Below are 16,604 nucleotides of genomic sequence, written 5' to 3' on the forward strand. Positions count from 1 at the left end.
GAATGAATTTTAACTGAAAAATGCAAAATTCTTTGTTTAGGAAACCAAAACAAAATGCACTAATATTACATAGGAGATGGCCTATTTGGTAATAGATCTTGTGAAAATAACATTCTAGAAGTTTAAGTGATTTGCAAATTAATTATAAGCCACCAGTATGATGAGGTTGCAAAGAAAAAATGCAATTTTAGGTTGCATTAAATTTTCCTCTCTGAAGTACTGCATCAACTTCTGGATGTTATACCGTATGGATTTAGAGAAATTATGGCAGTTTCAGAGAATGTGAACCTGCTACCGAGAAAGAGAAATATTTCTCTATGAAGGGAAATATTTGAGAATACTTGAGAAAGAGGAGATTGCAGAGAAAATATGATAATACTTTTCAAATATTTGAAGGGAATACACTGAAGGTTAGAAAGGTAAGAACATTTCAAAAGTGAAATCAATTATCTGGGAAGTTAGAGGGCTCCCTTTCCTTGAATATATCTATCATAAATTATTCCATCTGTCATAGATCCTTTAAACTGGATTTTGTGAAGACAGGGCATTGATAGGTTAAGGCACCCTTCCTGGCTCTACAATTTCGATATTCCACACATCTCCATATTTTATAAACACTGAAAAAGTATATTTTTAAAGATCTAGATCTAACTCATTGCTATTATGCAGCACAAAAATATTTTGTACTCCAAAGCCAGCATTTACATAGAGTGTGCAACATCACTACAAACAGAAGAATTTAGAGAAATGTGATCCCACATCTTTCATCCATACTTTTTTTACAAGATGAATGTGTTGTAAATACCTTAATTGTTACTGTTCAAGGAACTTCTAGGATTTGTAGTGTAAAGGTCCTGAACTTGCTTGTTGTGTGAAATAACTACAATGTCTTAGTTCCTTTCAGGTGTAAGCTGCAACAATAACATTGAAAATAATTGTATCTAGTTTTCATAACAGGTAATCTAGAGGTGGTATTCAGCAGGTTCTGACCAGTTCTGGAGAACCAGTAGCGGAAATTTTGAGTAGTTTGGAGAACCGGCAAATACCACCTCTGACTGGCCCTGCCCCCATCTATTTTCTGCCTCCCAAGTCCCAGCTGATTGGCTGGGTCTTCTTTTGTTGCCCTGCACAGGAGAATGAAGCTGGAAATCAGGTTAGTGGGGTGGGGTGGGGAATGGGATTTTGCATTAACCTTCCCCCAGGAGTGGGGTGGGAATGGAGATTTTACAGTATCCTTTCCCTGCCACGCCCACCAAGCCACGCCCACAGAACCAGTAGTAAAAAAATTGAATCCCACCACTGAGGTAAACAGTTTCCTAGTATATCTTCAGATATTGAGAATTATTACAACAAGGCTTAGCTTCTGTGTCTGCATCCTTTTATTTAGGTGTAAGCAGCATGGAACCCAGTCAAACTCTTCTATTTGAATAGACATATTAAGGATAGTACTGTCACTTTCTTGGAGTACTGCAGCCAAAAACAACAGATTACAATTCAGATAGCAAGAACAGATGCACATTTCATAAAAATTAAGAAATGAATAGAATTTGTTCTTAGATTTCTTTGCAATCAATAAAGACAATCCTGACAATCATAATGGTGGCATAATACTGTATTCCCATGGGATATTTCCAGAGATAAATTGAAGAGTGAATTTAATTAAAAGTCACAATTCTTGCATAGAGATCTTCCTTCATTCTCCTCTCTCCCCCCAAAAGGGGAAAGGAAAGTCTAATGCAAAACACCTCTACAACATATTTTTGTTAAGGTAAGCTCTCCCTCTCCTTAAATACTCCCACAACTGCCTGAGCAGTCTGCTCTTACAGATTATTCTCCCCCAAAAATAAACATTAGGAACATTGATATTAGGAAATTTTACCTGATACTTGACTAAAATATACTTCTATATAGTTGTCCTATCTTCTATATGCCTCCCTCACAATCTTCTTTTCGCCAGGCTAAACATTCAATATATTAATCATTGTAGTTGCTCTTCTTGAGACCTAGATCACTTTGTTGATGTATTTCCTAAAACGCAGTACTCAGAGTTGGATGCAGGACTTATGGCAATGATGACCTACAATACCTTAATTTTGATATTAAAAGGCACTGGATTAGTGATTTTTGTAGAACTCTTATTTTATTCTTTAGAGATATGCACCACGTTGGGTTTGATTGCAAAAATATGGTTAAGAGTTCATGCAACATGAATATAACACTGGATTAAAACTTTTTTTTAAACTCTAATATTTCCTGGGATCACATGGTAGTTAAAGAAAAAGATGTGACTACTTAACTAGTGACAGAGAGATGCTACAGTTGCATTCTAGTACTGTCCAAGGCACATTTTCTTAATTATTTCCAAAGAGTTGCATATCTGTACAATCCATCTTTATTCATCTCTGTTACATCCATAAGTAAACCTGAATATTATTCAATGCCATAAACCGTCAGGACTCAGGAATCATTTTGCAAAAGGAGGCTAAGAATGAATATAGCAGAGGTCTCCAAACTTGGCAACTTTAAGACTTGTGGACTTCAACTCCCAGAATTCCTCAGCCAGCGTAGCTGGTTGACCCCTGGATTATAGTGTGGGAATTCAGTTTATAGCACAATCATTGAGTCTGATATACTATATCTCTTTAAAATCAGGGAAACCAGTTGAGTTTATACTTCTGCCTAACAGGATGCACAAAATCTCTTTCATGTCTCAGGCAGGTAACTCAACTCAAGCCTTCAACTCCTAGTTTAAAATAGAAGAGAAGTAAACCCCTTTCTACTAGCAGTTAAGGAATATTAGGGCTGTGCAAAACTTCAGTGGAGTATTTTACTTTGCTGATGCTTCAAGCTATTTTACGAGGCAATCAGTTCACAGACTGATTAGGATCTAGGAGAAGGTTTTGTAAATAATCAGCTGCAAGTTCTTCCCTTATTAGTAAAAGTACTCACCTCCTCACCAGTTCACAGAAAAACTGTTTCTGCTTTAATCTAATAGGAGATAAATTGTTTCTTACTGGAAAATAGTACTGTTGTTGAAATTCTTGTCACATTACCCTCTTCATTTCAATAAATTTTGTTAAAGAAGAACATTGGGGAACTTCTTGATTTAGAAGATTTATATTCATTTTGAGGCAGCTGCCAAAGAACCTGTCTTCCCACTCCTAAATAAGCTGCTGAATTGCTTTATTTTGAATCATGTATGGGGCTTCTTGCAGTAGCAGAAAGGAGTATCTATCTATCCACCAATCTCTTTTGGTAGTTCCAATGAGCTACTTAATGAATACTGGAAGAATCAATACAGGTGTTGGAGCCTTAGTCGGACAAATCACATCATTACTGCAGCTTGTTAAAGCAAATAAGGTCAACTCTGCAATCTATAATGCCTTGTTCAGACAATATATGGGTGGATCACACAGGTCTAGAAAGCATGAGAATGAGAGTGTCCTTGTATTCATGTGCTTCAGGTTGGTAGCTAGAAGATCACTGTGGCAAGAAAATGATGGAGTAGAAGGTGCTGTGCCTGATCCAGCTTAGTTCTTCTGTTCCTATGGATTCAAGAATAGTCCCTGCTACATCAGATCAAAGGTGTTTCTATTTGGAAACTTACAGGTAGCCAAAATGAGAATATTGATTTGATGGAACTAGATCACCCAGTAAAAGCCCAAAGCCTCATAGCTTGCAAGATCTCCACATGCAAAGCTACATATGACATTATCCTTAAAAATATAAACAGAGAACTACCCTGTTGGTTTTTTCCCTGCAGACATTATGGATAAATCTAGTTGCCTGATTCAATGCACATAGACTCTTCCATTTATTGAATTTATATCCTTATCTTTCTCAAAGAGTTCAAGATGACAGACATACTTATTTATACTCCCACAACAATAAGAGAGAGCCTTTGGGCCAATACCAACTTTTCCATCCAACTTCAAAACTTTAGCCAACATGAAGCACACTGCCTCCATCTTAATATTTGGAGGGAAGAAGAAGTTGCTGATCAGTGATGAAGAAAGAACTATGGGGAAGAAAAGAGTAAGGACAGTGGGAAGTTGGGGGAGAGAAAAAATTAGGAGAGGAAAGATCCAAACGTATGCATTGGGATGGGACTTCCAGAATATTTTGCCAAGGGGTACTCTTCAAAAACTAAATAAAACATTAAGCAATCACTCCCTAGGTAATTTAATCAATGGCAGTCTTATTACTTTCATTTCCATACATCCAGACATATCAAACTGATGTCTTTATCTTTATCTTAGCTTTTTAATGATCTACAAAAGAACTTGCAGATTTCTAAACCTGTTAGGTTTATCTGTGTGAAAGGGAATGAAGTCAGCCACCACTACTTACAGGACAGATTCCTATGCTGGCTAAATTGTTTGGTTGAGTCAACACAGTTCATGGTCTAGGTTCTGTAATTCTATTTGGCCAGAAATGCTTGGTGAACATTCTGTTGGTTTTAATGAAGTATTATGGCAACTTCAACTTATTATTGCTTATTGTTTTAAATTTGCTTGAATGGAATGGCCTGCCAATGTTTTTTTGCCCTGACTCTGCTGTTGAAAATCTTATTTACTTCAATGGTGTCTCAATGGTGCCTATTGATATTTAATTTCTTGGTTTTACTCCCAAAAGACCATATAGCAAACCCCCTGATGAATCACTGAGGCTTTAGAGAATGACAGAAAGACTTGCCAATTTCTAATAAATGTTGTGGTTCTTAATGAGTCAGAATACATCAGGAGTGACAGGAACAGAGAGATCAGGAATGGGTACAGCATGCAACTAGGTAGCCTGTGCTTATGCATCACAGGAAAAGAACGGAACAGAACAGAAACCCAAGCTTAGTACACAAAATTGTCTGCTACAATGTCCCACCTGACAATGACTACTTCAGCTTCAACCACAATAACACATGGGCAAACAATAGATACAAACTCAAAGTAAACTGCTCCAAACTCGATTGCAGAAAATATGACTTCAGCAATAGAGTGGCCAATGCCTGGAACTCACTACCTGACTCTGTTGTTAGATCCTCAAACCCCCAACACTTTAACCTTAAACTGTCTACCGTGGACCTCACTCCATTCCTAAGAGGTCTGCATAAGTGCACCAGTGTGTCTATCGTCCTATTGTTCCCATTTATTCATACTCATTTATTATGTATATACTTATACCTGTTCATATTTATATGGTTATATATTATGTTCATACTTTTACTTGTTTTCTCATACATGCTTGACAAACAAACAAACAAACAATAAATAAATAAATAGAATAACTGATTCTCCACAGCCGATCTACCGGAATCTTTCTGTTGCTTCTGCCCATATTGTTTGGCACATTTTTGGCTGCAACCCACCAGAGGATGCAGTATGAAGGACCAGATACCAGAATATTAATTAAACAGTGATTGACCAATTTATCTGAAAATGCCTGTTAAGATTTTTACTTTAAAACAACTCTGGTTAAATTAAGTGGACAATCCAGGTTTCCAATAAAAAAAAAATGCACACCCTATCCTGTAATCCAACTTCCCAAAACCAGTGAAAGTCCTAATCCATTCTAAAAGCACTGTACAGTTAAAAAAAATCATAGTGTTAAAAAGAATAGTTTCATCAGTTATGGTTTAATCGTATTATTGAGCTACTTTGACCTTCTTAGAACATTCATTGGTATATATTTTTTTGTAATACAGAAAAAAGCAGATGCATAGGAATACAGAATGCACTGATTTATATTCAATTTTAGACTTATTATCAAGGCTTTTCATCTTGTTGATTAGACTTGTGGCAGTTAAAGTCCTGTAAAACTAACAGGCAGTTTATGCTGCCTTACTGAGCTGAGCTACTGTCTATTCTTACTGGCAGTGACTCTAAAAATGTTTTACAAAGCTCACCTACAAAGTTCATCTTTTAAAAATTGCAGACATCAGAATCTAGGGGAATTTGGAACCTTCTATATTGGGGCTGGGTAAGGGTCTGGGTTTAAAGGACAAAATATAATTCAGAGTGCACATGGGTATCCATGCAATACCTCTCAGGAACACCTTAAATCAAACTCAAGTTTGCAAAACATCTATAAAGTCAAACTGCATGAACCCATGAAAGGATATAATTTCCTTGAACTTTTCCTAATATATCCTATATGTTTACTCATGTGACTCTATCTGGCCTTATTCTGCACAATCATGCTAGAAAGCCCATGTGAGTAATCTAGTTCCATTGCTTAACATCAGTAAAACGTCATGTCCTTGCACCTTGCCTTGCCTTGGCTATATATCCACAATAACAAAAGTTGATATAAAATAAACTTTTCCACTACAAAAGTTCATTCCAACTTTAGAGTCTACAAGAACTATGTCCTCACCAGAGATAGAATCTAGAGACGTTTGACCAGGAGTTTCAGCACTTGCAAAGAGAAAAGAGGCGTGAACCTTCTACTTCTTACTAATTCTAGACTCAAAGACCCTGTGGTCCTTTTGAAAGCTTCACATTTCTATCTAGCTGAGGATATGGAATGATCAGATTCTAAATCCAAGCTATCAGAAAATGGAAGAACAATAAGGTGTTATTGTTCAAAAGGATACACATAAATATTCATTTAAATTGGAACTATCATGCAAACTGATTCACATATACCTTATATGAAACTCATTGTCAGCTGTCCAGCTGGTGAATCCAGAAAAAGAAACTCCTGGGACATTATTTTACCAACGGTATAAAGTATAAACTTTACTGAATAAATCCACATTGGCACAGAAGAAGCAAAGCCAGCTCTGGGCTTCCCATGTAAATGCATGCATAGTTCATTTCTTCATGGGCCACCCACAGTCCCTTACATCCACCAATCATTTATGTTCATTTTGTTTTGAGAAGTAGCCAATCAGACTGTGGTATCTGCTCTGGGTATCCTTAAGGGGGGAGCAATGTCTCATGGGAACTAATGATGCTTGGAGGCCATTTCCTCCCCCCTTGCATTCCAATTGACCACCCTCATTCTTTGTCAAGCTGTGAGCAAAGTGGAGTATAGGTGAAAGTTATAATTTTGACATATTTCATTTACCAGATTTAAAAAATGGAAAGAATGCTTTGCTGATATTTATCTGTAAATATATTAGTGTAAATTATAAGACCCTGCATTCATTTTAGCTACTTTTGCATGATGAGACTTATCAATAACATGCATACTAAAAAGGATTCACAGTAAAATAAAAAAGGAAGTGCATCACTGTAGCTAAAAGACAATTTACTGCTGCATAATAAGCAGGTAATGAGGAGGCATCAGCAATAGTTAGTATGCATCTCCATAGCTTATAGGCTTCTTCTAAAACAATATGCATTATATTAACCTTCTCTTACAATTATCTAGGATAGTGCACAGTGTATATAACAACAAGGATGGGAATGATAGCTAGATATGAATGAGGAGGTACAAATGAGCTTTTAGCACATACAATGACTATCCATCACATATGCTCAAATGTACACTTTAAGTCATTAATAAGGCGAAATAGAGTTGTGATGGGAATAGAAAACCTTTAGGTAACCTAAAAACAAGGGCTTCCATCTTTGGGTCAAAGGGCTTTGAATGGTATGCTGGGATTTGTGCTCAAAAAAGGTATGGGACTTACATAAATAGGAAAGTTCAGAACAACACCTACATTCTAACTAAATTACATTTTTTTTATTTACTGAAATGTTTCTGTAATTATACTGACTTATTGAAAAACAGATAATTTGATTAGGACATTTTCTCAATGTGGTGATGACATTTGAAGAGATTCTTGGAGCTGCTGGGAAGTTCTTGTTCATCCCTGCTCTGAAAGAAGCCTGAGAAATAAAACCTTGCCAATGTATAAGAGTTGGCTTTGGTTAAGACCTTGTTAGATGCTTTCATTTGTAGCATTTATTTCATCTGCACATATAAAGAAATTGAATTTTGTATATTTAGAATTCTAGCTTCAGAACTCCACCTTCAGATGATTAGGGAGAAGGAGATCTTTTTAAAGGTGGGCCCACAGCAGCACATGTTAGTAGAAAGGGTATTCTGTAAGATAGGAAGACTAGGTTCCAGCTTTTACATTCTAATGTGTTTGTGTATTTCCAGGAAACAAATATTAATGACTTCCATGACTAATGTTTCAAAGCAGTGAGAAGAGAAAATCATGAAAAATTTAGGGCTCTAAAACTGTAATCCAGTCAATATGAGTTAAATATTCTCTCTCTTTTTCCAAATAGTAAAAGGAAAAGAATAATATCAGATGTATGATCATCACCTTTTAAAGACTAGAACAGGATCTGAAGGACCATTGGCTCCTACTTCATAATATTAGGAAATCTAGCACTATGCTGGTGAACATTTGCAGAATCTTGCAAGTCAGATCATTCTGTACTTCCTTTTTCTTCTTATACTTCAATGAACTAGAGATATGTTTAGCTGAATCCTATCTGAATGTTATCTTGTACTTTGTGGACTTATAAAATGCTTCAGCCCTTTTTCCTTAGGTAACTGTTCCCAAATATCTCCATCAAAGTCATTTCCCCTGCTCTGTGCAGCTATAAGCAGAACCACCCAAACATCAATTCTTTAAAAGCAAAGTCATATGTAATCTACATCAGATTTTCCCATCATCAGAGAAGGGTGGATTCCAGAAGATGGAAACTAAGATGGAAGTAAGCTAAGACAGATTCAGTGCTATTTTGAAGACAGTTTGCTCCTAAACAAAGAAAATGGTAGCTTTTTCATTCTACCTGTAGGTCAAGTAATTAATAAATCTTCCATTAAGGCAATTACCAGGGCAAAATCATCCAGAATCTGAGGACAACACATCATTTACTGGACAAATTATATGGTATGTATTGTTCTATTCTCCTATGTTTCCTTATTTCCCTCCTCACAATTTCCTGCTCAGAGCAACCCCATCGCTCTACCAAATGGTGGGATTGCACTGATCAGATGCAAGAAAGGTAAATGGAAGAATAATCAAGATTAATTAATTCAATTGTGAAGAAAGATCAAACCAGAGCCGTGTTTCTCAATCTTTGAAACTTTAAGACATGCGGATTTCAACTCCCAGAATTCCCCATCTAGCATGAATTCTGGGATTTAATGTCCAGATGTCTTAAAGTTGCCAAGAAACATTGAAATAGAGTCATTTGCCTTTAGCACTTAATATACAAACCTGAAAAGCAGAAACAAACCACACACACACACACACACACACACAGAGAGAGAGAGAGAGAGAGAGAGAGAGTATATTTGCTTACCCAAATCTGTAGTTTAATTCTTTTTTCATTTTTGAAGACTGTTTTCACTTTGAAATCGATCCCAACCGTGCTTACAAAAGCCGAAGTAAAAGAATCATCAGCATAACGGAATAAGAAGGAGGTTTTCCCAACGCTGCTGTTACCAATGATAAGCAGTTTGAACATATAATCAAAGTTCTGATCCGACGTTTCCTTTTGGCCATATCGGGTTTCTTGTACTGATGCCATCTATAGATTGCAGATGAGGAAAGAGAGAGATTTTTTTTTAAAAAAATTAAACGTTATATTTGCTTCATGTAACTCCAAAGTGCTTATCTTTTCACCAGCCTTCTCAGCACTAGGCGCCTAAATATTTGTGTAGAAGTTGAAGGAGATCTTAAGATATTCAAATAACATAGATAATCATAGTGAAGATTTTGATTCCAGAAAATCAATGGCAACCTTCCCATGGGAGCAGTGCTAATTAATTCTGTTATCCAAATAGCCAAGATCTTGTATAGTCACAGAAATGTTTTTAAGCATTTCTAAAATAGCAGCACAACCATCAAAATCAAATGCTATGAAAAGGAGAACAATTCTAGTGCCTAGGCCAAAGAAGACGAAATGACAAAGCAATTGAAAAAGCAGAAAACAAAAGTCTTGCTCAGCTTTGTGAATTTTCTCCATTCCATCTTGTTGTATTATAATCTTGTTATACGGGGGTGGGATTCAAAATTTTTAACAACCGGTTCTGTGTGTGTGGCTTAGGTGGTGGGCGTGGCTTGGTGGTCATGTGACTGGGTGGACATGGCTTGGTAGTCATGTTATTGGCTGGGTGTGGCCAACTCAATATCACATCAAGGCACACATCTCCTCGCCTGGCCTCTCATGACTGTGGGGATGCTGCAACAGTTGTAAGTGTGAAAAATGGTCATAAGTCACTTTTTTCAGTGCCATTGTAACTTTAAATGGTCACTCCACACAAGCAAAGTACCAGCAAAGGAAGGGGAAAAAACTCCAGAGAAGTTCCTGAGACAGGAAGTCTAGTCCTGCCAAGAATGTAATAAGAGTTAATGGAGAGGCAGTTTCTGTAAGCAGCACCAGAATGTTTCCTTCCTGCCTTCCTTACAGGATTAGGCCAGTAATTTCTTCTAACAACCGGTTCTCCAAACTGCTTAGAATGTTAACAACCAGTTCTAGCGAATAGGTGCAAACCTGTAGAATCCCACCCCTGTTGTTATATCAAATTGATATCCTGCTTTCCCCTCCAGGAACTTAAAATGGTATACATAGCATAACTTTTTGTGGGGGTGGGGGCTGGCTTTGAGTAATGTATTGGGGTTGTACATTTAAAAGTAGGCAAGGACAGAGGTGAACAAATATGAGATAATAGCTATATAGAGTTTAATTTCAGTTGGATTACAATTGCATTTTATTCATGTGTTGTTGTTTTTACTTCTAGTTTATATGCCTTTCTATTTCCAAAGACACTGAATGGCATATCAATAGAAATGATTGAATGAATAAACAAGTAGCATAATATAACTGATGTTGATACAGTTAATAAAGATATGAAATGTGTTCAAATGAATATTCCTATATTTAGGAAATTCCTACCAATATTCCTATATTTAAGAAATTGCTACCAAGTGCAAAAAAAAGAAAGAAAGAAAGAAAGAATAGCTGTCATCCTTAAATGAGTCTTTCTAATAGATTGCCTCTGGATATTTAGGGTTTAAATTTTTGTAAATATATATACACACATCTGCCAGGACAAAAAAATTCTGACTATTAACTTGGCTAGTAGGAACTTCAAAATATGTATTTTGTTGTGACGGTGCTGAATGTTCAATCAACTTTGGCTAATTCCTGCCACTGTTGAATGTGTACATTTCTGCTCTACTGAAGAAAAAAAATCCTAATCATTCTTCACTATAATGGAACTGAATTTGGTTTTATGTTTTTTAAAAACAGTAGAACATTGTGGTAAACCTCTAACTGACTGGGAAATTCAGGGAGTTGAAGTCCAGATATCTTAAAGTTGCTAACTAAGGTTGAGAAACACTGTTCTAATAGATAGTATGTAGAGTTATGCACTTGCTATAAGTGTCAGGTGTCCTCCTGCCTTTTATTATTATTTTTTTTTTCAATGATGATCTATATCTTCTTTGGCTTCCCACATATCAATCAATAGTCCTAAGTGAAAACATAATAAGGAACACCTCCCATGGTGCTTTTTCAGTTCAGGAATATGGGCAATCAGGGAATTTGATCTCCGTTAACAGTGTACAACCTAGACTGAATCCAATATGAAATGTCAGTCTGACTTGACAATTCAGAAACCTGCTTGAAATATTGAAACAGATAGTTTGTTTTCTAAATCAAATGTCTTAATATCAGTTATCCTACTAATAGAACTAGTATAGCAATACGGGATGACTGCTTCACCTTACACAAATGCCAAGATAGACTCAAATAGTAGGGGGTAGGTAATTAAAGAATAGGTCTGCCATGGTATGGAAATAGAAGCTCATTAAAAAAAAGTAGTAGGCTGCTCAGTGATTTGGATTTAATCCAAAAAAACCTAAGGACCACATTAGGGTGTGAGCATAGCCCCTCAGCCTGCAGTTGTATCTTTTAGCAGAATCATATGGCAGCTGCTTTAAAGAGTGGTGTGGTGGTCTAGAGGTGGAGCTCTTGCCTCACAATCAGGTGGCTGAGAGTTCGATCCTAGGTAGAGGCAAATATTTATCTCTCTGGGCACAATGAGTATATATCTGCTGCACAAAACTCTGCATTGGCGACAGGAAGGGCATCCGGCCATTAAACACTCTGCTAGCTACATTCAGTTGCCCAGATTCCACCCCACGAGGGATTATGGGGTCGTTAAAAGATGTTGATAATAGGGCAGCTGCTTTAAAGAGTTTCAGACAGAGGCTACATTGTACCTGAAACAGAGCATAGCCATAGAAAACAGTCTGTAGAAAAGGGTAGGTGGAAATTATGAGTGGCATTTTAGAAAACATTAATTTAAAAACATTCATATCTTTCTTTCTTCCATGTAACCCTAGGAACCATGGTTTCTTCCTTACTCTCATTTTATCTTTGCAATAACCTTGGAAGATAGTTGAACTGAATGGATGCAATTGATTTAAACTTGCCTACACCAAGGAAGATTTGAACCTAGTTCTCTTCATTTCCAGTCCAGCAGAAAGCCAATAGAATATTCCTGCACTTATGGGAATAAATAGCTACCGTATTTGCCGGCGATAAGACGACCCGGCGTATAAGACGCACCCCCACCACCACCGGAAACGCCCTCCAGAAATCCCCGGGCTGCAGCGGCAGGGCAGAGTGCCAGGGGCCGTGGGAAGAGCAGGAAGGCTGCAGCCTCGGGCGGAGCGAGGCGGCGGGATGAAGCGGAAGCGACGCAGGGGATCCAGGAAGCCAGGCGCCTTCGCTGCGTCCAACAAGCATCCGAAAGCGGCAGTGGATATACCGGCGTATAAGGCGACCCCCCACTTGGAGGCATGTTTTTCGGGGCAAAAAAGTCATCTTATACGCCGGCAAAATACGGTAATAGTGACATGAAGTGTCCTGTTGTCAGCCTTTCAACCCAGACTTTGAGTTTTCCGCTATTACAATATGAATGCTACAACATAAAGCACAGTTTCAAGGTGGCAATATTTTTTAAATGCTATTGAGGCTTTTCAGTTCTTCTGTGTGTAATTGATCATGTCTGCCTCCTTTTTGAAAACAGTTCTTAACTGGTAACATCTGCTTTCACTGTTGCAAAATTGGGGTGCCCGACTTTTATTTGCAGACAAGTGCAAAACACTTTAAAGGATAGGATTTCAGTTCTCTCTCTATATATATATATCAAGATTCAGGAATTACTACCATTATCGCTACACTGAAATACACTCCCACTCATTTCTTTCATGGAATGTAACTACAGGATTCCCATCTTAAAGGTTTGTGTGGTGTCCCTCACTTTTTCCAAATGATTAACAGCTGTGTTGGGAATATCAGGATGGAGCTGAGTTATAATAATAAGCATTAACCATCCATTTGCCTATTTGAATGATGTTTGGACTTTTATATGCATGGACAGAAACTGACTGTATACAAATATGGATGATTATCTATAAACCCATTTCTAGGACTCTGAGGCTGAAGGCACAATCAGAATCTAGAAGGGATATTTCAGGTTGTCACACAGAATATTTTTCATTGAGGTAGTTAGAACGGCCTGTCCATTAAGTGACTTACATGATGGATATGACTAGCCATTAAACAAATATTGATCAGAATGGTAAGTTGATATTTTCCACCTTTTCTAAATCCCTGAAATGTTCTATATCACTCAGCTTCTTTTTCAATGCTGGAAAAGTGGCAATATTTTGAAAGAGGTCATCTATTACTTATTTTGTTTTTGGATTTGTTGAGGACCCAGAAGTTTTCTTGTTAATGCTTTGGTCTGCTATATACCATATTCAAGGTTTTTATTTGTACAGTAAGTAAAATATTCTTTTAAAAAAGATGAAACAAAGGTCTTGAAGAACATCAAAGCATCATATTGTCTAATCCTGAAAAAGGATGAGTTAGCAAGAGCAATGGCACTTAGACTTATATACCACTTCAAAGTGCCCTCTCTAAGTGGTTCACAGTGTCAGCCTATTGCCCCCAACAATCTGAATCCTCATTTTACCCACCTTGGAAGATGGAAGGCTGAGTCAACCTTAAGCCTGGTGAGATTCAAACTGCCAAACTGCTGGCAGTCAGCAGAAGTTGCCTGCAATACTGCATTCTAACCACTGCGCCATCAGGGCTCTTAAGCAGTTAAGTAGGTAAAGAATGATTCCTTGAAACTATCACATGCAAGCAGAGGTGGTCATGGTAAAATTAATTTCACAATTAAGTATATTATGTTGTATTATTGTACATCTTCTGCAGTGAGGGATTTTTTTTGCTTATTGATTGGTTTCGAGTTTCAGTTCAGGATGATGGTTCAAACCTTAAAAGCTTTGATCAGCATAGTACGTGATAATAAGGGGCAATTTGTCTCATCATCATGTTGCCTGGATGTTGAGACCTATAGCTAAAATTCTTGGTATAACACACCACGTGCAAAGCTTTGCAGTTTAAGTCTGAAAGGGAGGTTTTTATACATTCCTGAATTATTTTTTCTCAGACAATTATGGTTGATCACACAGTCATGCAGATGTTTAGATTGAATTTGGCATTTTTGTCCACCTATCAAGTTCTTGTCAAGGACCTAGGAAAGGTAGGTGTTGTTGTTGTTTTTTTAATGAGAAAGGTATTGTTGCAGGATGTAAGTTATTCCAATGAAAGCTGCCTTTTTGCAATTGACTGGTGGTGATATTATCGATGCTGATGGTGTTAAAGAGGTGTCCTAGTTGTTTTGGGATTGCACCCAAAACAATCTAATACTATTGGTTCTATCTTTGCTTTCTTTTGCCACACTTGCACTACTTTTATTTGCAGGTCTTTATATTCCCCCCTCCTCCAGTACTTTCTCTTCTATGTTTCCTGGTAATGTCATGCTCTCTATCCAGACTTTTTTCTCATCAACAATTGTTAAAAATCTGGGGTGTTATGTGGCAGGTGCTGTCAGTTAGAATTCTAAGGTTCCACAGAAATTTAGCTTCTTCATTTTCTATTACGTTCTATCTTATGGTCATGCTGGTCTTGCTTGCAAGCAAACGGCATTTCTTACAGATATTTCAATGCACCATATTGTTGCTACTTTGTCAAGTGGCATATGGTGGCCTAAGAGTGAGGACACTGGCTTCCCATTTGGAAGGTTGAAAGTTCAATCCCCGGCAGCAGAAGTTTCTCTTTTTAGAGCACAAAGAAAAAATATCTGCTGCAAACTCCACATAAGCATCAGGAAGAATATCTGACCAGTAAACACTCAGCTCCATCCAGTCACCCCCCAACTCTACCCTGAATTAAGGGTCTACAAGAAAAAGGGGGAAATGTTGCTACTTGGTGATGCTGTTGCTTGTAGTCAGTCTGAACGATCTTCTTATAGCAGCTAACTAGGTGGTCCATTATTTCTTCAACTTCTTTGCAGTGATAGCATTTGCTGTTTGTTGCTCTTTTTTCAATCCCAGGTTTGTATGCATTTGTTCTTAAGGTTTGGTCTTGTGCAACCAGAATTAATCTTTTTTCTTTAACTTCCCTGCTTTTAGCCATTGCCAGATGTTCCTGGTGTTCTTCCCATTAGAACACTTTGGAATGTTTTGACTTAGGTGTTTCCCCCCTACTTTACCCTCTGCAAACATTTGGAACTCCCTGGATTCCTTTGCATGGATTATTCTCTTTGTGTTACAAAACACTGAGGCACCTGAGTTTACCTAAGAATACTCTCACAATATTTAATCAGCTTGCTGTGCCTTTATCAGTGATTCCCCCCACCCCTTAGATTCCTTACCAGAGTTTTTTTTTTAAAGAAATACTTCTATAAATTTCTCGACTCTCCTGAAGCCTCTAGCATGGAAATCCTACTGCTTAGGCTTTAATTCACATATAAATGATGGAATAAAGTGCCAAATACTGTCATGCATTTGTAACCCATTGTTCTTCCAAACACTTGCACAACTTTGATAATTATTCCACTGCTCTGAATTCTTTGTAACATAGCCAGAGGTTCTTCTATGGCCTAGAATCAGGGGTGGGATTCTACCGGTTCTGTCCACTTCTGTTGAACCGGTTGCTCTGAAAAGCAGCAAACAGAGAGCATACATAGAACCGGTTCTACGTCTGCTGCTGTTTTGGCCCACCCACCCGTCCAGCCTCTTACCTGACCTTTATTTCCTGCATTTTCAACTGCAGCTGCTTTGCGCGACACAGCTGCGATTGAAAAAGCAGGAGAAAAGAGCTTTTTCAACCACTGCACACCTGCGCGCAGCTGTCCAGGCAGCTAGATGACGATAATATGCGCACGTAAAATGTAAAATCACCAAACCGGTAGTTACACCAGTCGGATTCCACCCCTGCCTAGGATACTCTTCACCTTATGAACAATCTTTTAGTCCCAATTCATAAATAAAAGCAGACGGCAAACGTGTAGAAGTTCCCTACCAGATACACCAGAAGTCTGAGTTAATGTTGATAATGCACAAAATGTTTGTAGCTGACTTTGCTAAAGAGACATTCTGTGTTCATATGGCCAAATGACACAGTTGTTATAATGTACTGCCTTCTATCAGCTTCTATCATATATTAAGATGCTACTGCAAGCATGCTGGCTTATACCAATATTTACTATCTTCAAAGTGGCCATTGTGAATTAAGGAGGCCACACAGAAGACTATTTATCCATAGTAC

The 16,604-nt window shown here is 37.6% G+C and overlaps 1 protein-coding gene across 2 annotated transcripts in view; it reads right to left on the minus strand.

Annotated features, from left to right (window-relative positions):
• The window catches only part of RAB3C (RAB3C, member RAS oncogene family), a 95,474-nt gene that overhangs the window by 71,280 nt on the left and 7,590 nt on the right, over nucleotides 1-16,604 (minus strand). For both annotated transcript variants that reach the window (XM_087958398.1, XM_087958396.1), the window contains exon 2: nucleotides 9,270-9,497. In XM_087958398.1, the coding sequence (XP_087814524.1) occupies nucleotides 9,270-9,497 (228 nt within the window). The remainder of the gene's footprint in view (nucleotides 1-9,269; nucleotides 9,498-16,604) is intronic.

The sequence above is a fragment of the Notechis scutatus genome, chromosome 2 (assembly GCF_049901735.1).
Source record: "Notechis scutatus isolate UNSWTSFEM ecotype Mainland chromosome 2, rNotScu1.2, whole genome shotgun sequence".
NCBI lineage: Eukaryota > Metazoa > Chordata > Lepidosauria > Squamata > Elapidae > Notechis > Notechis scutatus.